Source organism: Pseudophryne corroboree, chromosome 2 (genome assembly GCF_028390025.1).
Source record: "Pseudophryne corroboree isolate aPseCor3 chromosome 2, aPseCor3.hap2, whole genome shotgun sequence".
Taxonomy (NCBI): Eukaryota; Metazoa; Chordata; class Amphibia; order Anura; family Myobatrachidae; genus Pseudophryne; species Pseudophryne corroboree.
This window is the reverse complement of record NC_086445.1, coordinates 828,853,634-828,879,417: the sequence shown is the minus strand read 5'-3', so window position 1 is coordinate 828,879,417 and position 25,784 is coordinate 828,853,634. Positions and strand designations below refer to the sequence as shown.

The 25,784-nt window shown below is 45.3% G+C and overlaps 1 protein-coding gene across 5 annotated transcripts in view; it reads left to right on the top strand.

The window, feature by feature from the left end:
- Positions 1-25,784, top strand: part of POLA1 (DNA polymerase alpha 1, catalytic subunit) — a 1,252,649-nt gene that overhangs the window by 285,183 nt on the left and 941,682 nt on the right. For all 5 annotated transcript variants that reach the window (XR_010241483.1, XM_063955699.1, XM_063955698.1 and 2 more), the window contains exon 14: positions 19,529-19,667. Coding sequence is in view for 4 of the 5 variants with exons in the window: in XM_063955699.1 (XP_063811769.1) it covers positions 19,529-19,667 (139 nt within the window). In the remaining variant the exon portion in view is untranslated. The remainder of the gene's footprint in view (positions 1-19,528; positions 19,668-25,784) is intronic.

Here is a 25,784-nt window from a genome sequence, read left to right as displayed (position 1 = left end):
TAAATAGGACTTTCCCGTTGAGCCTTTTCCATTTTACTATGAGATCTCCTTTTCACAAGGACTGGATATTTTTCTACCCGTCAAGATGGTCAGATTTCCGCTGTTGCAGATTTTTCCCAGGTTCTGGTTGTACAACTCAATTTGTCTCTCCGGACCACTGCAGGTATTCCCTTAGAATTCTTGACACTACCCATCGCTGTTGGAGGACCCAAGACTACTTTAACGGTGTTGGGTCACATAGTTTTTCCCTTTGAGAGTGAGTTACATCCTCTTTGGAGTAAAAATTCACGGATTTTCCCTACTCTTCTACTGTAGCATACTTACATACGTAAGGAGTCCACATATTGTGCTGTACCAACTTTGCTTTTTATCTACAGGACATGTTTTCGACCTTAGTCCTCACAGCAGACAGATCTTACCTTAGGTAGGTGGGGGTTTTCTATACAAAACTTTCTAAGGTCCTCCTAGTTGTTTATCTCCTCTACTGAGAGCGACAACAAGGGAGTCTTTGACTGCTCCGTGGGTTGCCAGTTAGTTTGTGTGTTAACTGAGTTTTCTTAGTTTTATTTTTTTTATTAAAGTTTAGAGTTTGTTGTTTTACAGGGAGGCTGCTGGCAACACCCTCTCTGCTTCGTGGGACTTAGAGGGGAAGTAGGAACCAACTTTCTGGAGAGTGAATGGTTCTCTACTCCGCTGACAGGACACTGAGCTCCTGAGGGTGATGATCGCAAGCCCACGAGGCGACTGCTCACTCCCGCAGCACGGCTGCTGCCCCCTAACAGACCCAGAAGATAGAAAAGTGGTGAGTACAGCGCCAGCATCCCGTTTAGCGAGTCGCCAGCGGGTATGGCGGCACAAGGGTTGGAATGCAGCTCTGACAGGCTGCGCTCCTAGTAGGCTCAGCAACATGTAGGCGCTTGAGGGGTGTCCTGGGCCAGCACATAACCTTACACTGGTTACACTAGTTAACGGGCTAATTCCGCTGTTAACACTTCAGAAACCTCAGGCCAGTATGAAGAATTAGTGTGGGAAGCCGCTTGCCATTACAGGGGGCGGGGCTTCCTCACAGAGCGGATCCAGCATTCACCAGCACCATTTTCTCCCTGCAGATCATTCAGACAAGACACTGACAGGGAGCGCTGCTCTCCACATCATTCCAAGAGTTCTCTTCGGTACCACGGTGTTATAGACGGGGAAGGATTTTTATATCAGGACTAACTACCCGTTTAAGGATAGTTAGTAAGCGCCGGGCTTTTATCATAAATCCTAGGAAAACCCAGAGAAAAAATAGCTTTTTGCTCTGAAGAGGACAGGAAAAAGTGGGAAAACCCACCTATAGTAGACGCTTCTGTATCTAGGTTGTCTAAAAAGGTTGTTTTACCTGTCCCCGGTTCAACCACCTTAAAGGACCCGGCTGACTGCAAGATTGAGACTACGCTCAAATCACTATACACTGCTACAGGCGTGGCTTTAAGGCCTACTATTGCGTGTGCGTTGATTTCTAAAGCTATAGTAAAGCGGTCAGGCACGTTACTAGAGGAATTGGATACTATCGATAGGAGTGACATTGACTTGTTTTTACGTCGCATACAGGATTCTGCAGTTTTCATGGTGGAGGCCGGGAAGGACATTGGCCTGCTTAATGCAAGGGCTACTTCCATGGCAGTCTCGGCACGCAAAGGACTCTGGCTACGCCAGTGGACTGCGGATGCGGAATCCAAGAAAAGTGTGGAGAACCTAACCTTCACAGGTCAGGCCCTGTTTGGGGAAGCGCTGTTTGTGTGGATATCCTCTGCAACTACGGGTAAATCGTACTTTCTTCCCTTCGCAGCTCCACTGCATCGGAAATCTTATCCTACTCCTTCACTGCAGTCCTTTCGGACTGCAAAATGTTAAAAATTCAAAGGCTCCTCCACCTTCTTTAGAGGAGGTCGGGGATAATCCAGAAAACCTACACCAACAGGTTCCTAGGAACAGAAACCAGGTTCTGCTTCCTCAAAATCTTCAGCATGACGGTGGACCTCCTAGCCTGGAGATCAGGCAGGTGGGAGCGAGACTAATAGCTTTCTGTCACATCTGGGCATTATCATGCCTAGACCCCTGGGTAACAGATATTGTTGCCCAGGGGTACAGAGTGGAGTTTCAGGAACTCCCACTTCACGGATTTTTCAAATCAGACTTACCAGGTTTTACTGACAGAATGTACTATCCTACAGGAATCCATTCAAAAGTTGGTACGAACAAATGTCATTGTTCCGGTTCCACCTCGCCTAACTCACAAGGGTTATTACTCCAACCTGTTTGTGGTTCCGAAACCTGACTGTTCAATAAGCCCAATATTGAACCTAAAGTCATTGAACCCCTACTTAATGGTATTAAAATTCAAATTGGAGTCGCTGAGAGCAGTGATCTCAGGTCTTGTGGAGGGGGAATTCCTAATATCCCTGGATATCAAGGATGCGTACCTTCACATTCGGATCTGGCCGCTTCATCAGGCTTACCTACGGTTTGCACTACAGGACTGTCACTATCCTTTCCAGACATTACCATTTGGCTTCTCATCAGCACCAAGGGTGTTCACCAAGGTCATGGCAGAGATGATGTTCCTCCTCCGCAAGCAGGGAGTAAACATAATTCCATATCTGGATGATCTACTGAAAAAGCCATCTTTCAGGGAGAGAATGTTGCAGAGTATTGCTCTCTCAACTCAACTACTTCAGGATCATGGGTGGATCCTGAACCTTCCAAAGTCACATTTGGAGCCGACAAGGAGACTGCCCTTCCTGGGGATGATTCTCGGCATGGAAATGCAGAGGGTTTTTCTACCGGTGGAGAAAGCGTTTGGTGATCCAATCAATGGTCCGGGATGTCCTGAAGCCAGCCCGGGTATCGGTTCATCAGTGCATTCGCCTTCTGGGGAAGATGGTAGCCTCCTACGAGGCTCTACAGAATGAAAGATTCCATACACGGTTCTTCCAGCTGGATCTCCTGGACAAGTGGTCGGGATTACACCTCCACATGCACCAGCGTATACGACTGGCTGAAAGCCAAAATTTCACTCCACTGGTGGCTCCAAACTTCACACCTGAGGGATGCAGGTTTGTGATTCAGACTTGGATTCTTCTAACCATGGATGCAAGTCTCAGAGGTTGGGGAGTAGTCACCCAGGGGGAAAACTTCCAAGGAAGGTGGTCAAGTCAGGAATCTCTCCTTCCAATAAACGTTCTGGAACTAAGGGCCATATACAACGCCTTCTACAAGCGGCACATCATCTGCAAGATCAGGCCATTCAGGTTCAATCGGACAACGTCACAGCGTTGTCCTACATAAACCGGCAGGGCGGAGCGAAGAGCAGAGCCGCCATGTCAGAGGTAACAAGAATCCTCCTGTGGGCAGAAAGGCATGCGGTGGTGTTATCTGCTATCTTCATTCCGGGAGTGGACAACTGAGAAGCGGACTTCCTCAGCAGACACTATCTCCATCCAGGAGAATGGGGCCTCCACCCGGAGGTATTCGCAGAGGTAACAAACCGATGGGGCGTGCCATAGATAGACATGATGTCCTCTCGCCTCAACAAGAAGCATTGGAGATACTGTTCCAGGTCCAGAGACCCACAAGCAGTGGCAGTGGATGCCATGGTAACTCCGTGGGTGTTCCAGTCAGTGTATGTGTTCCCTCCTCTTCCTCATCTCATGGATTCTCAAACTTATAAATAGAACAAGAGTTCAGGCGATCCTCATTGCTCCAGACTGGCCAAGAAGGGCTTGGAACGTGGATCTTCTGGACTTACTGCTGGAGGACCCGAACCATCTTCCTCTTCGCGAGGACCTTCTACAGCAGGGGCCACTCGCCTATCAAGACTTACCGCAGCTACATTTGACAGCATGGAGGTTGAACGACGGATCTTAGCTCGGAAGGGCATTCCAAACAAGGTCATTCCTACTCTGATCCAAGCTAGGAAGGGAGTAACGTCAAAACATTACCATCGGTTTTGTAAGAAGTGTGTGTCTTGGTGTGAATCCAAGGAGTTTCCAACAGTGAATTTTCAACTAGGACACATTCTCCTCTTTCTGCAAGCGGCTGTGGATGTGGGCCTACGCTTGGACTCCATAAAGGTCCAGAATTCGGCCTTGTCCATTTTCTTCCAGAAACAATTGGCTGCTCTCCCTGAGGTTCAGACATTCTTGCAAGGAGTTCTGCACATCCAACCCCCCTTTGTGCCTCCTACGGCACCTTGGGATCTTAATGTGGTGCTATCGGATTGGTTCGAACCTTTACAGGAGGTGGATGTGAAGTTTCTTACTTGGAAGGCGGTCACACTGTTGGCATTGGCATCTGCAAGACGTGTGTCAGAGTTGGTTGTATTGTCGCACAAGAGCCCCTACTTGATTTTTCATGACGATAGAGCTGAGCTCAGAACGCGGCAGCAATTTCTTCCAAATATCGTGTCGGCTTTTCATATCATCCAGCCTATCGTGGTGCCTGTGGCTACTGACACCTCAATTACCTCAAAGTCCTTGGATGTTGTGCGGGCTTTGAAAATATATGTGATGCAAACTGCTCGTCACATGAAGCCGGACGCACTAATTGTCCTTTATGATCCCAACAAGCTTGGGTATCCTGCTTCTAAGTAGACAATTTCTCGCTGAGTAAGGCTTACTATCCAGCATGCTTATTCTACGGCAGGATTGCCGATTCCAAAATTTGTTCAGGCCCACTCTACCCGTAAAGTGGATTCTTCCTGGGCGGTTGCCCGGGGTGTCTCGACTATTCAGCTTTGCAGATCAGCTACTTGGTCAGGGTCGAAACACATTTGCTAAGTTCTACAAGTTCGAAACTTTGGCTTCTGAGGACCTGAAGTTTGGGTCAGTTTGTTCTGCAGGAACCTCGGCACTCTCCCTCCCGTACTGGGTGCTTTGGTACATCCCCATGGTACTAAATGGACCCCAGCATCCTCTAGGACGTAAGAGAAAATAGGATTTTATATACCTACCGGTAAATCCTTTTCTCGTAGCCCGTAGAGGATGCTTTGTTACTTGGTTAAGTATTGTTGGTACAGCCGTTGCCGAGTCGTTTCATATTGGTTAGCTTGGCTTTCATTTATGTTATGTGTGAGCTTGTGTGAATCTCGCCACTATCTTGTGTATTTCTTTCTCTCGAAGTATGTCCGTCTTCTCGGGCACAGTTTATAGACTGAGTCTGGTAGTAGGGGCATAGAGCCCACACTATTAAACTGTTAAAGTGCCAGTGGCTCCTAGTGGACCCGTCTATAAATGGACCCCAGCATCCTCTACGGACTACGAGAAAAGGATTTACCGGTAGGTATATAAAATCCTATTTTCCCTGTTTCCTCACGCAAAACAAAATACGACTATTTAATTCTCATTTTTGTTTTTTGTGTAGCTTCGCAGGTCTTGGTCTCCAGATCTGCTGGTCTTTCTCGCAGGTGACCCTAGTATGTTGCCTCTGCATTCGGGCTTATTCCAGTATCTACTTTTCACAGATTGTCTGTTCAAGGTATAGTTATGGAATGCGAGGAACTCTGGTGGCTCGGCATGTTGGGCCTCTCATTTTTTATGTGACATACTCAGCCGTATCTGTGGACGCATGCTTTCCCATCCTATCGGATAGCATATGTTGTCTGGGGTACACGGCAGGTCTCTGAATGCACTTCTTTAAGGTACAGACTCGCTTGTCGGTCTTCTCTTTGGTGCTTCCTTCCGGGCATTCAACTATTTGCTCAGAGCCTTCAACGTTCTGCCTTACTTCTTCGTATCTCGATTGTTATTACAGTGCAATCTGTCTGGCTAGCCTCTGTAGTCTAAATGTCTTTCAGGGCCCGATAGTAGCTTAGTCTTTGCGAAACCATGTACGGATGGTGTAATGGTTAGCATTACTGCCTTACAGCACTGAGGCACTGAGGTCATGGGTTCGATTTCCCACCACGGACCTAAGTGTGCGGAATTTCTACATACTGTACTTGCATGGGTTTTCCACCTTGATTTTGATAACTGCCTGGCCAGACTCGACATGCTGGCTGGCTCGCTGGCAGGGCTATTAGTTCATTATAGGTTTCCCATGCGGTATATATCCCAGTTGTCTTGGAGGGTCTCTGAATCATTTGCGTCTGAGTCAGACTGCATCTTAGGTTGCCTGACATCCTTTTGGCACATTCCACAGTTCTCTTGGTTGTAGCCTTGAGTCATGACTTCACTTTGCAGTTTTACAGAATTCTCAGCGCTCTGCCCCCCGTTTGGGAAGCTCTGGGACATCCCCATTGTTCTGAATTCCAGCTGCCCCTATGGATGATAGAGATACCAGTATTTTGGTACTCACCGATAAATCCCTTTCTCTGAGTCCATTGGGGACGCTGGACGCCCACCCTGCGCTGCTCTCTTTCGGCTGTGTTGTTTATCCCTGGTTATCCCGGTAGTTACAGGTGGCTGGGTATCCTGTGGATCTCGTTACAGGTTCCTTGTGTCCTGTCCCTTTTGTCTTTTTCATTTGTATGGTTCTAATGCAAGCGTAAATAGCTGTTTCTGTTCGGTGTCTACCTTCAGTGTAACAAGTCATGTTTTTTTTTATCCTGGGTGTGTCTGCAAAAACACTGTGTTTGTGTGTGTGTGTGTATATAGATATAGATATATATAGAGATATATATATAGATATAGTCAGGTCCATAAATATTTGGACATAGACACCATTCTCATATTTTGGGCTCTATACACCAGCACAATGGATTTGAAATGAAACAAACAAGATGTGCTTTAACTGCAGACTTTCCCTTTAATTTGAGGGTATTTTCATCAAAATCAGGTGAATAGTGTAGGAATTACAACGGTTTCTGTATGTACCTCCCCCTTTTTAAGGGACCAAAAGTAATGGGACAATCGACTCAAAAGCTATTTCATGGACAGGAGTGGGCTATTCCCTCGTTATTTCATCATCAATTAAGCAGGTAAAAGGTCTGGAGTAGATTCCAGGTGTGACATTTACATTTGGAATCTGTTGCTGTCGACTCTCAATATGAGATCCAAAGAGATGCCACTATCAGTGAAGCAAGCCATCATTAGGCTGAAAAGTCAAAACAAACCCATCAGAGAGATAGCAAAAACATTAGGTGTGGCCAAATCAACTGTTTGGAACATTCTTAAAAAGAAAGAACGCACCAGATAGCTCAGCAACACCAAAAGACCTGGAAGACCATGGAAAACAACTGTGGTGGATGACAGAAGAATTATTTCCCTGGTGAAGAAAAACCACTTCACAACAGTTACCCAGATCAAGAACACTCTCCAGGAGGTAGATGTATATGTGTCAAAGTCAACAACCAAGAGAGACTTCACAAGAGTGAATATCGAGGGTAAACCATTGGTGAGCCACAAAAACAGTAAGTCCAGATTAGAGTTTACCAAACAACCTCTAAAAAAGCCTTTACAGTTCTGGAACAACATCCTATGGACAGATGAGACAGATCAACTTGTACCAGAGTGTTGGGAAGAGAAGAATATGGAGAAGGAAAGGAACTGCTCATGATCCAAAACATACCACCTCATCAGTGATGCATGGTGGGGCTAGAGTCATGGCATGGGCATGTATGGCTGCCAATGGAACTGGTACCCTTGTATTTATTGATAACGTGACTGCTGACAAAAGCAGCAGGATGAATTCTGAAGTGTTTCGGGCAATATTATCTGCTCATATTCAGTTAAATGCTTCAGAACTCATTGGACGGCGCTTCACAGTGCAGATGGACAATGACCTGAAGCATATTGCGAAGCAACCAAAGAGTTTTTTTAAGGCAAATAAGTGGAATGTTATGCAATGGCCAAGTCAATCACCTGACCTGAATCCGATTGAGCATGTATTTCACTTGATGAAGACAAAACTGAAGGGAAAATGACTGAAGAACAAGCAGGAACTGAAGACATTTTCAGTAGAGGCCTGGCAGAGCATCACCAGGGATGCAACTCAGCGTTTGGTGATGTCTATGCGTTCCAGACTTCAGGCTGTAATTGACTGCAAAGGATTTGCAACAAAGTATTAAAAAGTGAAAGTTTGATTTAGGATTGTTTAGTTTGTCCCGTTACTTTTGGTCCCTTAAAAAGTGCGAGACATATATAGAAACCGTTGTAATTCCTACACCGTTCACCTGATTTGGATGTAAATACCCTCAAATTAAAGCGGAAAGTCTGCAGTTAAAGCACATCTTGTTTGTTTCATTTCAAATCCACTGTGGTGGTGTATAGAGGCCAGAATATGGGAATTGTCGATGTCCTAATATTTATGGACCTGACTGTGTGTGTGTGTGTGTATATATATATATATATATATATATAAACTTTATATGTCTCTGTGAATGTCTGGGGATCCTGTTCTTACATGGATCTTTTTTTATGGCTGTCTTGCTTACCTCCTCCTCTTCTGTTGGTCGACTTGCCGTCTCTCCTCGGGCACAGTTTCTTAACTGGTCTGGGGAAGGGTATAGAGGGGGAGAAGCCAGTCACACACACTAAAAATTTTAAGTGCCGGCTCGTCTGATCACCCCATCTATACCCCATGGTACTGAAATCCAGTGTCCCCTATGGACTCAAAGGGATTTATCGGTAAGTACCAAGATCATGTTTTTACTTGTTGAGATATGTTATCTTGACATTTCTCAAATCTAATCTTGTAAGATACAAAAGATTTGATTGTCATCCCATTTGTGCAAAACGGAGTACACCCTAACAGATTTCATATGTGTAAAGATTGTCTGTCATATATTGGGGATCAAAAAGCAATGTGACGTGGCGCCTGTTAACCAGACAAAATATCTGTAGCTTATTCCATGGGTATACACAACCCATATGCATCAGAAATATGTAAAAAGAAATGAAAAAGCGCTGGTAGATGGCTTAAAATTATTTCTTCTTTTATTTTAAGAGTTTGTAAACATACAGTTATATCTCAAAAGTTGAACATATATCGGCTGGCCGAAAACACAAAAAAATATACCCTAAAATATACATATGTTTAACCTTCCCACTACTGGGATAAAAAAACAACAATAAAAATATAAATTTTCAGTAGCAGTTGCATTCCGTTTGACTTGTAGAATAAATGTATTCACAGTTTAAAATTAGGAGTAACCAGCAGATAATAGATGTACTTGGTGGAATACTATTTGTCTACATGGGTAAGATAGTATTGTCGAAATCAGAAATATTACATACACACCACATACAATCTCCAAACAGATGGGTCTCTGTTCGTGCATTATGCGCATATACGGTAGCATACGCATTCGCACAGAAAAGCCACAAAGACACATACAACATATTCATACAACACATAGACAAAACATGTTTACCATCATTTTGTATTAAATTATGTAATAGAGTTTAACATCAGATATGTATGTATTATTGGAACGGAATAAGATAAACATGTCATGCTTGGTGAGGGGAATGATCAGGGGAATGAGTGTTAATTTGATAGCTGTGGTTAGATTGTAGCACATTGCAACGATTAGTTGTGATTGAACGCATGAATATGAAGCCACAATTCAAAAGTGAACAAAGAACTTCCTGAAAGACAGCATGGCTAATCCCTATGATGGCATTTTCAAGGATTGACGTTGCTTGCATATGAACTGACCAATGATACATGAATGAGGGATCTCACTCCCCTGGACCAATAACAGAAGACTCAGTACCAGACATGTACTTCCCCCAATACACAGTATATAGCAGGGCTGGCCAAACCAGTCCTCGAGATCTACCAACAGTACATGTTTTCCAGGCCTCCTGCAGATCTGTAGAATTGTCAGTTCGGAATGAATGCAGCACATCTTAATTAGTAATGACTGCACCTGTGCACCAGCTAGGTGGTCTCGAAAATGTGAACTGTTGGTAGATCTCGAGGACCGGTTTGGCCAGCCCTGGTATATAGGTATGTTCCCTAACCCAAGAAGCTCTGTGTTTTTGTTGCTGTTTGTGCATATCCTAAAAGATGGAGCGGACTGTGTATTGAGCAAATAGGGTGAAGTATGCTGGCTGTGATTGATCCTTATGTAACTACAATTGCTTCTTGTGTAATTGTAACTCTGTAACCATATATATACTGTACATGTGTTATATTGTATGCATACCCTTTTAATATCAAATATATACATCTCTGAGCGTTGGACCTCAGTAATACAATGAGTGCGAGTGCTTGTTTTCTCTTAAGGGATGTAGTGTTTGCGACGTACAGCGCACTTTTATCGTATATGGTAATAAGATGCGCCTTGCGTCCGCAGCATATATTAACGCTGGCATTTTAAATATTTATTAGAAATAAATCAGAATTTTCAGTATCTCTTCAATAGTGGTTATAGATATTAATTTTGTGTCGTCACAACACTAAAGACAATAGGTAGATTGACAATATTTCAGCTTTTGATATCTTACTATTTGTTTACAAACTCTTAAAATAAAAACGAAATAATTTTTAGCTATCTACCAGTGCTTTTTCATTTCTTTTTACATACATTGGGGATGCCTTTAAGTTGCAGACTGTCAGGATCCCGGCGGTTAAGATACCGACACTGGAGCTCAAGAGCTCCTGCACACTAATCTACAGAAAGTTCTCTATATGGCCGTTGTTGTCATCCCTCCCCATCCTATATACACCCCCACTACCCTCCAGCTTGCTTAGGTCACACTGGGGGGGGTGGGGGTGGGGTGCTGCGGAATCGGGGAGTGCTTTTAAGCGCTCCTGCGGGTTGCGGCCCTCTCCCCAGATTGAAGCCGGGGCCTAGAGTAAGCACGGGTCCCGACCTGGACTCCCGGAGCCGCGCCGGACTGGTCACGGCACATTGGTCTGCCCTGCAACGCACCCGGGGCCCTGTGCATAGTCTACTGGACTCCTACCTCCGTCTGGCTGCCCTTGGAGACACCCTGGAACCCGAGACGCCGGCGTCCGGAGCCTCGGGCGGCAGAGATCAGCGGGAGTGCAGCCGCCATCTTGCCGCGGCTCCCCCTTGGGCCTGAGACGGACGATACAGAGCGCCTGTTCGCGGCTACCAGCGCCTGGCGCCGGTTCTCTCTCCTTCATAACCGCGGCTTCCGGCAAACTGGGCACCCACGGCGGGTCTTCAGAAAGGCGGAACGAGAGCTGGCTGCTGGTCCCGGAGCTGAGGGGTTACACCTGTGCTGCACTGCTGCTCAATACCGCAACCCTCTGGCTTCCCTGCAGCTCTCCTTCACATCAGGGTACATTCACAACCTCTCTGGCCCCCCTTGCCCCCAGTAACCGTGGCGCTGATACCCCAGGGCAGTATAAGCTTTGTGACCCCCCTCCATAGGGTAAAAGTGATTAATCCGGCCCCCGTCTTGTACCTCAGCCCGGTTAACCACAGTAGGGGTGCAGGAGGAAAGAAATACCCTCCCCACCTGCTTGCTATATTACGGCCGCACGAGTGCCCGGACGGGACGCGGTTTGTCACTGCTCGTGACCCCCCACCGCTGCTACGGACCGCTGGCTGGCCCGTGATTGCCCCCATTGGCGACTCCCTGCGGCCATCTTATAATAGCCTTATACTCCATGACCGCCCGTGCCCCGGGACACCGAGGCACCCCACTCCACCTCACTGTGATTCTCTACTAATGGTTGCCCGTGCTCTGGGAGGTGCTCCATGACGCTCCCGATGCCTACCCTAGACTAGCCTATCCTGCGGTCACCTTGCGCTAGAGGGTCAGCTACTGTCCTAGTCGAGGCCTCTCTTGAGATTACTTTCCGGATACATCTGAGTTTTCCTACGCGGAGCTGATACTCTTGATATCTACTTCCGTGCCTTTCCCGTTCTATTATGTCGCAAAAAAAATGCAAATCGAATGCTGCTAATAAAACCAGCATCCTCCGTGCATGGGAGAAAGCCGGATCTACTTCTCGTAACTCATCAACTGCAGACCGAATGTCCGATTCGGAGGATGCTTCATCGCCAAGAGCTCACCTTACCACCCAAGACGTCGTCTCTATTGTCACCAAAACTTTTCAAACCGAAATGAGGTCAGCGCTTGCAGAATTTAGAAAGGATCTGACCGACTTGGGCACCCGTACGGATTCGTTGGAACGTAAGATGGATGAGGTATGCCAGTACCAGGCCGTGCTTGAACAGGAGTTAATTGACCTCCGCACTGATGTCGACGTGCATGAGGACCACCTGGAGGATTTGGACAACCGGAACAGGAGAAATAATATCAGGATCCGTAACATCCCTGAGAGTGTTTCCTTGGAAACCCTCCCAGGTTTTCTAGAAGGCCTGTTTCTGAATTTACTCCCCGGTACTCCGAAAGACCTGTTCCTTCTAGATAGAGCGCATAGGGCGCTCCGTCCTCTGCCTCCCCCGTCTCAACCACCCCGAGATGTCATCCTCCGATTCCACTATTATGAGACTAAGGAAAAGATCATGTCGGGCACGCGGGAACTCCAATCCGTGGATTACTCTGGCACTCAACTTCAAATTTATCAAGACTTGGCTCCCTCTACACTTAAAAAAACGTCGAGACCTTGCTGTGATTACCAGAGTCATCCGTACTAATTCTATTAAATATAAATGGGGATTCCCTTTTCAGCTCCAAGTAACCAAAGATGGGTCCCATCACTCCATTAAAACCCCTGCTCAAGGCTACGACCTCCTCAAGACTCTTGGCATTTTTGATACTCTACCTGGCGAGCTTAGGAATCAGCTCACTCCCACGTCTCCGTCGATGCCTGTAGCACCGACTCCTGATTGGTCTACTAAATAACACAGCACTCTGATGACTACAGATATGTAACTATGTTTTGCTGATTACTGGACAGTTACCCCCCCTCCACCGCCCACCCACCCCGCTGTTTTTCCCTTTTTTTTTTTTAATCTCACTTAACGCACACTGCTCGTGTTGTTTTACGGACTGTTAGATTTATGGGACTTATGGGTGATGGTCCTGCCTGGACCCATTTGGAAGATGTCTACCGTGCCTTGAATTGGTAAGGCTAATATTGTACTCAATAGTATGGGGCCGCCTCAGGCTTTATATTCAACATTGTTGCTACTCCTAACCCGCTTCCCGTTTTTACGTACTGCAGTCCTTCACTAAATGTTATTATGTGACATTGTTTGCTCTCCCAAAAAGGTCCCCCTTTTTTTTTTTTTTTCTCCCTCTCCGCATCTAGTTGCTGTCGCTGTAGTCATTTAGTTATATATTTGCCTAGTTAATTCAGGATGTCAAATTACTCTTTTTATGTTATGACCTGTTTATATCTATGCCCTTGCGCTTTTCCGCAGGATGTCTTTGTACTTGTTATACACGTTCTGGTTTTCTATTTACTGTTCTTTTATATTGTCGCTACCCCCCACACTGAAGGGGCTGCCTGATTGGCACTACCCCTTCCTCTTTTAGGCCCTACCCGCTTCTAGGAATGGGCCTGTCCTTTGAGTTCCCTCTTGCTCATATTCTTTTCTATTCCTTTCTGTCCTTTCGCTCTTTCTATGTTTGGCCACATCAATGGTTGTTCACTGTACTGCACGTGGGTAATTTATTACCCTCCATGACCTTGAAATTGTTATCCATGAATGTCAATGGTCTTAATTCCCCGACAAAGCGTTCCATGGCGTTCCATTTTTTCCCCCGGCACAAGCCAGATATAATATTTCTTCAAGAAACTCATTTTAAGTTCCCCCACCCTTCCTTAAACAGTTAAAAATACCCTCACACCTTTCACTCTACTATGTCAGCCAAGCGCAGAGGTACTGCTATACTGCTCCACCGGGATCTCCCGATAGTCATTCATGATTCTTTTCACGACGACAATGGTAGATTTATAATCCTCTCAGGTACCCTCAATTAACAGCCTATCACCTTGGCGTCCGTATATGCCCCAAACATGCAGCAGGGTTCTTTTTTTGGGACCTTCTCTGATCAGCTTTCTAAATTCCCATATTCCAAAATTATAATTGCTGGGGATTGTAATATTACCCTTGACCCTCACTTTGATAGGTCTCAACCAGGCATGGGGACGTCCTCTCACATGAGGCTGTCTAAGCTTTTACGGAACTGTATCTCCTCTCACAGCTTATATGATAGCTGGAGGACTTTGTAACCTTCCGCCCGAGGCTACACACACTATTCACCCCCACACGACCTCTACACCCGCATCGACTACATCTTTGTTGACCGTGACTCCACTCAGAGCCTCCGCGGGGCACAAATAATCCCCACTACTTGGTCAGACCACTACGCCCTTATCTTGGATATTGCTATCCCTCATACACTCTCGTCCCCTCGGACATGGCGTTTACAGGAGTCTCTTCTTCTTAAACCCTCTAACATTGTTGAAATTAACGCCATGATTCATACCTACTTTACTGATAATAGCTCTCCTGATATTTCCCCTGCGGTATTATGGGAGGCTCATAAGGCCACGCTACGTGGCCTCCTCATTAATCTTGCCTCAGCTCACAAAAAGATAGAGACTAAACGTATTCGTGATTTGGAAACAGAACTAACTTCCCTAACCCTTCTCCACCAGCGCTTCCCGAAAAAGCAACTTTATACTAAGATCCTTTCACTTAAGGGACAGTTGTCACAAATCCTCACAAAAAAAACGGTTAACTCATTTTTATGGATCCGCCAGAAATTTTATGAAAAATCAGATAGGGCTGACACTTTGTTGGCTCGCCGTCTCCGGGCAAAAAGGACGCAAAACCGCATACTTGCCTTGAAATGCTCTGACGGATCCGTGACTTGTGACCCCAAAGTTATGGCCTCGCAATTTCACGATTATTATGAATCACTCTACAACTTACCTCCACCTGCTAATATTGATCCTCTTCACATCCCCAACATCCAACATTACCTCACCACCTGTTGCTTACCAAAACTTTCTGCTTCAGACCTAGAAACACTTAATGCCCCTATCTCCAACGAGGAAATTCTGGTCACGATAGCTCAGTTGCGCCGCTCGTCCGCCCCAGGTCCCGATGGCTATACTGCCATCTATTACAAAAAAATTGCGCAATCTCTTCTCCCCATGCTTCACTCATTGTTCAACTCTTTATTGGAAGCAGCCACCACCAGGGCTAACATTATCGTTATACCCAAACCTGAACGCGACCCACTTGAAATCAAAAATTATAGACCCATTTCATTGTTAAATACAGACCTTAAGTTGTTCGCTAAAATTCTTGCGAACAGTTTAGCCCCATTCCTGCCGGTTTTAGTACATCCGGATCAAGTCTGTTTTATTCCTAATCGACAAGCAGCGGACAATACTCGCCGACTTATCAATCTTATTCACCTCTCTCAGCGGGAGTCCCTTCCGACCCTGGTGGTGGCTTTGGATGCAGAAAAAGCCTTTGATAGAGTAGCATGGCCTTTTATTCAACAAACCCTGAAAAATATGGGTATGCACGGTGCTTTTTATAATGCCGTCACTTCACTTTATCACAACCCTTCTGCCTCCATTCTCGTCAACGGTCTTTCTTCCCCGTCTCTTTCTATTAGAAGCGGCACCCGGCAGGGCTGCCCACTTTCCCCATTGCTATTCGCTCTGGTGATGGAGCCTTTGGCGGCCAAAATCAGACTGAACACTAACATCTCGGGCATTGCAGTAGGGAACCATGAATTCAAGATAGTGTTGTATGCGGACAACGTCATTCTCACTTTAACTGACCCACTCATATCTTTACAACATCTGTTTGAGGAGATTCAAACTTAGTCATCTGTCTAATTACAAACTCAACACTGATAAAACAGAGATCTTGGATATACACGTGACTCCCCGGGATCTACGCCTCCTACAGTCTTCTTACTCGTTTAAATGGCAACCCACTAAACTTAAGTATCTAGGTATCTACTTAACTAAGTCTCACGCGTCACTATACGCAGCCAATTTTCCGCGTCTATTCGTACCGATCTCGTTGGATGGAACAAATTCTATATCTCTTGGTTTGGGCGCATAGCTGCTATCAAAATTAACATACTTCCGCGATTGCTATATCTTTGGCAGACCCTCCCAATCCACATACCGACTAAAATATTGAAGAATCTGCGAAGAGATCTGTCTATCTTCATCTGGGCTGGAAAGAAGCCCAGAGTCAAGATACGATTACTCCAACAACATCGTAACTCAGGGGGCCTTGGTATGCCGGATTTGATTAAATATTACCGTGCTACACACTTAGCCTCCTGTGCTCTCTGGCACTCACCTCCTGAACAGAGATTATGGACGCTTCTGGAAGCTCATGCAATAAATATGTATTCTCCTTCAACCCTGTTATGGTGCGCGCCTCGCTCCCGCCCGGCCCCGTCTCTCTTATTGCCGACTATGCGTTTTACATTATTGGTCTGGGATCAATGCACCCGCTTTTATCGTCTTCGATCCTATAATCCGGTACTAACTCCTCTTTGGGACAATACCGAGTTCCCCCCAGGTACTAACCACCTTGCTTTTAAATATTGGACTTCTCACAACGTCCTTTTCTTGATTGATCTGGCCCCCCTTTCTTCATTTCCCTTGTTTACGAACCTGCAATCACGCTTCTCTCTTCCCCACTCAACTTTCTATCAATTCCTGCAAATTCCTCACTTTTATTCTACTCTATGTAAAACTGCTCATCCTATACCCAAAACTGCATTTGAATCTTTGTTGTGGTCAACGCTCTACCAAAGGTTTGTTGTCTGCTATTTACCAAATCTTACTCTCACACAATTCCCCTGCAAAAGAGGCTCATGAAATAGCGTGGGAACGAGATATAGAGGAGACGTTGACTGTCGAGGAATGGGCTGACATCAGACAGGAAATTGCTAAGAGCTCCTTGTCGGTTCGTATCAAGGAAAATTCTTATAAAATCTATTACCGATGGTACTTTGTGCCGTCTAGACTTCAGGCTATTTACCCTTCCTGCTCTGATAGATGTTGGAGACTTTGTGGGCAGAAGGGAACCATGCTGCATGTTTGGTGGTCCTGTGGGATTGCCCGCCGCTACTGGCGTCAAATTCATAAACTAATACTGGAAATCACTGCTGTGGTTATTCCTGACTCACCATTTTACTCTCTACTTTTGTGTCCGGTTCCGGACACGTCGAGCCATCTACTAAAACTAATTAAGCACATTTTAAATACGGCCAAATGCCAAATTGCAGCGAATTGGAAATCCACCTCTCCCCCTACTCTTCCCGCCACTATTAATGCTATATGGACCACATACAAACTGGAACGCATCACCGCTGCCCTTCATGACCCATCAGTCACTTTTATACGCACTTGGACGCCATGGACAATGCACTTTAATGCTGAATCGCCATTGACAACCATCTGATCCACTATCTATATAGATGACAGAAATCGATCTTGTGACCAACCTTGTCTGGCCGACGCTCTCGCCCTCCCTCCCCCCTTTTTTTTTCTTGTTCTTACTTCCTCTTCTCTCTTTTCTTGTTTTGTTCTCTCTATAACTGTATTGTAGTTTCAATTATCTTTCTTTGATATTTGATGAATAGGATCACTACGGCCCGTGCTGTTGTTATGTCTTACTGTTGCCTCAGTTTTATGCACCTTCTGTGTTGATCCACAAGTATTGTCTAATGTTTATGCATTTGTTTTTCTTATTGCAAAAACCAATAAAACTTATTTAAAAAAAAAAGATACCGACACTGGGGTCTCAGCAGCTGGAATCCTACAACAGGACTATTCCCACTCGCGGGTGTCCACGACACCCATAGAGTGGGAATAAATCCTGTGGGCAAGCGCAGCAAGCCACCAAGACCGCAAAGGTGACGCTTTGCGCTCACTCCCCCCCCCCCCCCCCCCCTGCCGGCATTCTAGCGAGCGGGATGCTGCTGTCAGGAAATCGTACTAAAACCATCCATACATTGGTAGATGATGAGGTATAGATCGGAAAGTGAAGCTAGGTACATACTATACATTTATTGAGTTGATTTGCCTATAATGAGTGTTTTCTTCGCAAATATATTGATAGGGACTTCATGGGTAGGTAAATGGGCAGCGTTGACTCAAATGCAAGCATGTTGTGACCATTTTAAGGCATGTTTCAGCCTGCAACTGCAATTTCTGGGTGCAATAAAAGGGGTCTGGCGTCTTCCAGCAGCCATGCTGTGCGACCCTTATGTTTACTCAGTCGATATTCTCCCGACGGTTGCGTCTTTGTATGCAAGCGCAGAATAGAGCTGCCAATTATGTGCTTCTCTATGCATACAAATTTACATTTGCAAATGTGTATGTGTAAATCTGTGATTCAGGCCCAAAGTTTATAAAGATAAATAACATTTGAGTGAACCTGATAGCCAATTGTAAATTCCTATTTACTTGTAGTCACCGCTTCAATTACAGACATGCAGCTAGTTATGAAGGTGGGTGTAGTATTGTATGCCGGCGGCCGGGCTCCCGGCGACCAGCATACTGGCGCCGGAATCCCGACCGCCAGCATACCGACAGCACGGCGAGAGCAAATTAACCCCTTGCGGGCTCGCTGCACTCGCCACGCTGCGGGCACGGTGGCGCTCTACACCCTATTTATTCTCCCTCCAGGGGGTCGTGGACCCCCAAGAGGGAGATAAAGTGTCGGTATGCCTGCTGTCGGGATTCCGGCGGCGGTATACTGTATGCCGGGATCCCGACAGCCGGCAAACTGAAGACCACCCATGAAGGTAACGTACCTGTGGTAGACAGATTGATGGTAAATCTGGAGACAAATGACACTGGACTCTGCTTACAAGGTAGTGGTGTTGTGGTGGGTCTGGGACTCCAGGTCGACAACAAAAAGGTCGACACACCTTAGGTCGACACCAATTGGTCGACACACCGTAGGTCGACATGGACAAAAGGTCAACAGGAACAAGGTCAACATGGAAAAAGGTCGACATGAGTTTTTAATGTTTTTTTGGTGTAGTTTTCTTAGTAGAGTGACCGGGAACCCCAATTAGTGCACCGCGTCTCCTCGCATGGCTCGCTTCACTCGCCATGCTTCGGGCATGGTGCCTTCGCTCAGCTTCGTTCGGCACAGATTACCGTTCCAATCGTAGTCCACGTGGATCGTGAAGTATGAAAAGGTTCCAAAAAAAAGAAAAAAATTGTTAAAAACTCATGTCTACCTTTTTCCATGTCGACCTTTTGTCCACGTCGACCTAAGGTGTGTCGACCAATTGGCGTCGACCTTTTTGTTGTCGACCTGGAGTCCGGATACCGTTGTGTTATATAGTGCTCCGCATTGACGGAACACTTTCTTACAGGTTTTTTATTATTATTATTTTTTTTCATTTTAGCTTTGTGCTAATCTTATTTTTAAAGGAGATTAACAATTATTATTCTGTATGAAGTTTATGCAGACACAAATTACCACACCTAATTTTATACCTCTTGAAAGTAAATGCTCCAGGCAGGGGGTGAGTGTTCCTAGCTGAGAAGGAAAATCAAAATTGGCTGTGATTGTTGGACATACAGTTTCCACGCTAATTGTTTCCTTTGACTAAATTTATTTTATGATATGTTTGCTTTGCAGGCAGACTTGCCCCAACTTCCTCAAGACCTAAAAGGAGAAACGTTTTCACATGTCTTTGGAACAAATACTTCAAGCTTGGAGCTTTTCTTGCTTAGCCGAAAGATAAAAGGGCCCAGCTGGCTAGAGATAAAGAACCCACGTAAATATACTGCTTCTTTCTGCAAATTTTGCTTTTGTATTTATATATATATTTGCTTGACCTTGATCTCTCCACAGGCATTTCGCCTACTTGCTGCATTTGGAAGGGTTGTAAGTGCCAAAGTAAAGGATTAAAGGGGCTTTTTCTGCTGAAGGCTTATTTTTATTTAATTTTGTAGAGATTTATTCATAATGTGTTGGGCGTTCGTTTTTACTGTATCTTTTCTGTAATTGGACTTAACTTTTTAAACATTAATTTTAAAACGATATTTTAGAATGTTAAACTAAAGTTGTGTGTATGTTAATATACAATATATATAATGCATTAACATAGGTTGAGCTGTGTTTAGCTTGTAAAGGGATTTCCATGCTGTTTTTGTTTTTTTGTTTATGTACATCATTTTTTATTTTCTTTGTTTTGCGTGGTCTTCCTCTGTATTGGTTCTCTGTCCTAAAATTATCACCATTTCTGCAGTGTCTCTAGACATTCCTGTCTGAAGTATTTTAAAAGGTGGCCACTATAGACAGGATGACGCCATCTGATTAAATGACTGCATCTGTCTTGCCTTTTTATTATTTTAAAAATATTCTTAACCCCTTCACACCTGGGCCTATTTTGACTTTATTTTATTTTTTTACTAGTAACATTGTATCATTAATGTTAGTAGTTTATGTGGAATCTCTTGTTTTCAGAATTTACCTTTACGCATGTAGCAATTTTTGCTTAGAAATTAAGCATGACTTTCACTGTGTCTTTGTGCCAATGCAATAGTGATGCGCGGCCACGCTCGTTGCAATTGCTGGCTCAGATCTTGAATGCATGCAGTCAAGATCTGGCTAGATCGCCTTTCACAAATACTTTCTGCCCACAATGGCCCAAAAAAGTGTAATTTTTTTTAAATTGTAAGAATGTGCTAAAAAAACAAGTTTTTTACTATATGCAAATATATATATATGTACGAGGCGAGCGCAACAAAGCCCCTTGCGGACTCGCTGTGCTCGCCACAGGTTCTATTCCCACTCTATGGAAAACTATTTTCTGTAGTGCCTAATACTTATTATTCGGTGATCACCATACAAGAACTAAGAAATGGCCACATCATTTGAAAGATATGACTCCTGTCTTTAAATTATAGGTGCTCCTGAATTAATGGAATACACAGTTGGGGAAATATTCCTCCATCCTTGGGTTTTCTACTGTAGATCTTATATGTTAACACCAATTAACAGAAAAAACTTGACAGGGCGCACAGTTTGAAAGAGGAAACTCCTTTTTTGAAAGTGAGCATAACCCCAGGTGTGTAGATGATGTGCTGTATGAGATAGGAGACCTTTAGAGTCCAATTTTGATCCACATGCATCAGATTTTCCTATTTGATGTGTAAGCCATGCCTCCTATGACGTTAGTGACGTTATCTCAGGTCACAATAGTGAAGCTTTCACCAGAATTACCTCTGGGGCTATGGTAAGTTACAGTAGTTTCTTATTCATCCATAGGGGATACTGGGATGGTGATAATACAGTGGGGTTTAGATGGGTCCTTGAGGATTGGAAATTTTATGCATCTTTTTACATGTACGTGCTAAAGAAACAGACTCATGCTTAGTACTGAAGGGAGTAATGAGTGCAGTTTAGTCATTGTAAGGTTCTTAGATGCACAGGGATCACTACCCCTTTTCCACTGGCATAAATATCCCAGGTTATTGTGCAGCATCCCGAGGTTTGGGTCAGTGGGAAAGGGTTCACCTGGTAATTCCAGTCCTGCACGAGTCTTTCCCGGGCACCTAGCAAAATTTTTAACTGGTAGGTCCTGGGGGAGCTGCAGTGTAGATCGGTAACCCGGGTCTTCCGACCCGAGACACATTTACTGGATAGGGAGGGCCGCTCTCCTGGTACAAGGAGATGATGTCATCACCAAGCGTCGGGACTGCAACCTTGTGAAGTGTGAATGGTGCTAATTTGAAAATAACCCAGATTGGGGCCGTGGTAGAAATTTGGCTGTCCCGGGATTGAGCCGGTTTGTATCGGTGTTCCAAATCGTGGGTTAGACCTGGGAATGCAGTGAAGAAGAGGTATTATATACGCCTTTCACACTGTTCTTACATCCCAAGTTATTTCTGGTGCAAGCTGGTGTAACCTGGGTCCTGGCTCGCGACCAGTGCTATTCCCGAGTTGGCTGCAGTGTGAAAGGTAGACCTGGGGACATACATGACCCGGGTCATGACTAAGAGTCTGCTTGATGGTCAGACTCCGGAGCGCTTTGAGATTACGTTATCTCCATGTGGCTTGTATGAACAGTGAAGACTGGGTACCATCTGAAGGTGTGAAAAGGGTAAGTATATCTGCTGAAGCCCCGTCTCAAACCTGTTTTCTGCATCCCAAGTCAGACACACATCTGATTAATCCTTAAAGATGTGCTTATTGACCACTTAACTGGCATGGTCAGATAACATGCGGCCATGCCACCCCGCTGTCTCCCCCAGTTTTTGACGAGTAGATCCGTTCTGCAAATATGCATAATATAATATTTTGAAAAAAAACTTTTTAAACTATATTAAATATAAAAAACCTGAAAAACTTTATTAAGAACAGTTTGATGGCAAAAATCGGCAGTTACGTGGTTAAAGAAAAATAATCGTTATGGTAGATTTACCGTTGATAACGCTATTTTTCCAAAGTTTACAGTATAACATTGGGATATGAGGTAGCAACAGCGGATTGGCACCAAACGTTAAAATTTTTCAGCCTCCCAGCATGCAACAGGCCCATCCCTATGAGCCTGTTGCATGCTGGCTCAGGCCAATCAGTTGTTTTTTCCAAATCTCAAGGCAGGAGCATCATACAGAGCCCTAATCAGGCGAGAAGAACACACATACACACCTTTCCGTACAAGAAGGAAGAGGTTAGTGAGTGAAAGGATCCTCAAATCAGGTGCGTCAAGTGGGATCCCTGTGGATCCTGTGGACTTAGGAGAAATAGAGTTATCAACAGTAAGTGTACCATAATGATTCTTTCTCCAGCAGGGTCCACAGGTTATCCACAGGAAAACATTGGGATGTCTCAAAACAAATTTAGTGCTCCTGATTGGACAGGAGAATCCTTCGCCCGAATTCAGCATCCTGTGAGGCAAAGGTATCAAAGGCATAATGTCTAATGAATGTGTTAATGGAAGACAATGTGGCTGCCTCACATATCTGTTCTGCTGAAGCACCACATTGTGCTGCCCATGATGGACCTACCTTACGAGTAGAGTGAGCAGAGACATTAGCCGGAGTAGGGAGATCAGCTTGAGAATATGCTTCTGAACTCGTCATTCGAAGCCACCTTGCCAGTGTCTGCTTATCAGCAGGCCATCCTCTCATGTGAAATCCGTAGAGAATGAAGAGAGTATTTGTTTTTCTGATGGCACTGGTACGATCCACGCCGATCCTTAATGCACAGACTACGTCCAACGATGCATCTCCCGCAGAATAGTCCGGCCCCTGGAAGGCCGAGACTACAATTTCTTTGTTAAGGTGGAATTTAAACAACACCTTAGGAAGACACCCAGATTTGGTTGTGAGAACCGCTCTATCTGGATAAAAAATCAGAAAAGGAGGGCGACATAACAATGTCCCTAAATCTGATACTCTTCTAGCTGAAGCAATAGCCAGTAGAAAGAAAACTTTAGATGTCAAACATTTAAGATCCACTTGTTTTAGTGGTTCAAATGGGGCAACTTGAAGGGCCTTTATGAGTATCTTAAGTCCCAAGGCACTGTATGAGGAACAAAAGGAGGTAGAATGTGCAGCATTCCCTGGAAAAATTTGCGCACATCCTGTAGGTTAGCAATTTATCTTTTGGAACCATACAGTCAATGCTGACACTTGCACTCGCAAGGAAGCCACCCGTAGACCTTTTTTCCATCCCTGCCTGAAGGAATGCTAAGACTCCGGTCAAATTTCTGGTCACTACACCATTGAATATAGGCTTGCCATATTCGATGATGAATGCAAGCTGAGGAAGGTTTCCTTGCTCTGAACATTGTTTGAGTTACCTGTTGTGAGAATTCTCTTGCTTTCAGGATAATAAGTCTCAAGAGCCACGCTGTCAAAGACAGTTGATCCAGGTGCTTGTGATAGCAAGGACCCTGAGACAGTAGATCTGGACGTTGAGGGAGTAGGAATGGAGCATCCATCAACATCTTCTGCAGATCTTTATACCAATGTCTTCTGGGCCAAGCCGGAGCTTTTAGTATCACGGCACTCTTTCCTTGTTTTCTCTGACGTCCTAAGTGGATGCTGGGACTCCGTAAGGACCATGGGGGAATAGCGGCTCCGCAGGAGACTGGGCACAACTATAAAGAAAGCTTTAGGTCTAACTGGTGTGCACTGGCTCCTCCCACTATGACCCTCCTCCAGACTTCAGTTAGAATCTTGTGCCCGGCTGAGCTGGATGCACACTAGGGGCTCTCCTGAGCTCCTAGAAAGAAAGTATATTTAGGTTTTTTATTTTACAGTGAGATCTGCTGGCAACAGACTCACTGCAGCGAGGGACTAAGGGGAGAAGAAGCGAACCTACCTAACAGGTGGTAGTTTGGGCTTCTTAGGCTACTGGACACCATTAGCTCCAGAGGGATCGACCGCAGGACCCGACCTTGGTGTTCGTTCCCGGAGCCGCGCCGCCGTTCCCCTTACAGAGCCAGAAGCACAAAGAGGTCCGGAAAATCGGCGGCAGAAGACTTCGGTCTTCACCAAGGTAGCGCACAGCACTGCAGCTGTGCGCCATTGCTCCTCATGTACACCTCACACTTCGGTCACTGATGGGTGCAGGGCGCTGGGGGGGGGGGGGGCCCTGAGGGCAATATATGATACCTTGGCTGGCAAATCTACATCATATATAGTCCTAGAGGCTATATAGATGTAAAAATACCCCTGCCAGTATTCCGGAAAAAGCGGGAGAAGTCCGTCGGAAAAGGGGCGGGGCCATCTCCCTCAGCACACTGGCGCCATTTTTCCCTCACAGCTCCGCTGGAAGGAAGCTCACTGGCTCTCCCCTGCAGTCTGAACACTACAGAAGGGTAAAAAAGAGAGGGGGGGGGCACTAAATTTAGGCGCAGGATATATATATATATATATATATATATATATATATATATGATATATAAAAAAGCAGCTATAAGGGTAAACACTCATTTATAGTGGGATCCCTGTGTTATATAGCGCTCTGGTGTGTGCTGGCATACACTCTCTCTGTCTCCCCAAAGGGCTTTGTGGGGTCCCGTCCTCTGTCAGAGCATTCCCTGTGTGTTTGCGGTGTGTCGGTACGGCTGTGTCGACATGTTTGATGAGGAGGCTTATGTGGAGGCGGAGCAGATGCCTGTAAATGTGATGTCACCCCCTGCGGGGTCGACACCTGAGTGGATGGTGCTGTGGAAGGAATTACGCTACAGTGTCGACTCCTTGCATAAAAGGTTTGACGACATACCTAATGTGGGACAGCCGGCTTCTCAGCCTGTGCCTGCCCAGGCGTCTCAAAAGCCATCAGGGGCTCTAAAACGCCCGCTACCTCAGATGGCAGACACAGATGTCGACACGGATACTGACTCCAGTGTCGACGACGATGAGACTAATGTAACTTCCAGTAGGGCCACACGTTACATGATTGAGGCAATGAAAATTGTGTTGCACATTTCTGATGTTACCCCCGGTACCACAAAAAAGGGTACTATGTTTGGAGAGAAAAAACTACCAGTAGCTTTTCCTCCATCTGAGGAGTTAAATGAAGTGTGTGAAGAAGCGTGGGCTTCCCCTGATAAAAAGCTGGTAATTTCTAAGAGGTTACTAATGGCGTACCCTTTCCCGCCAGAGGATAGGTCACGCTGGGAAACATCCCCTAGGGTGGATAAAGCGCTCACACGCTTGTCAAAGAAGGTGGCACTACCGTCTCCGGATACGGCCGCCCTGAAGGAATCTGCTGATAGAAAGCAGGAGACTATCCTGAAATCTATATATACACACACAGGTGTTATACTGAGACCGGCTATTGCTTCAGCCTGGATGTGCAGTGCTGCTGCTGCGTGGTCAGATTCCCTGTCAGAAAATATAGATACCCTAGACAGGGACACTATATTGCTAAA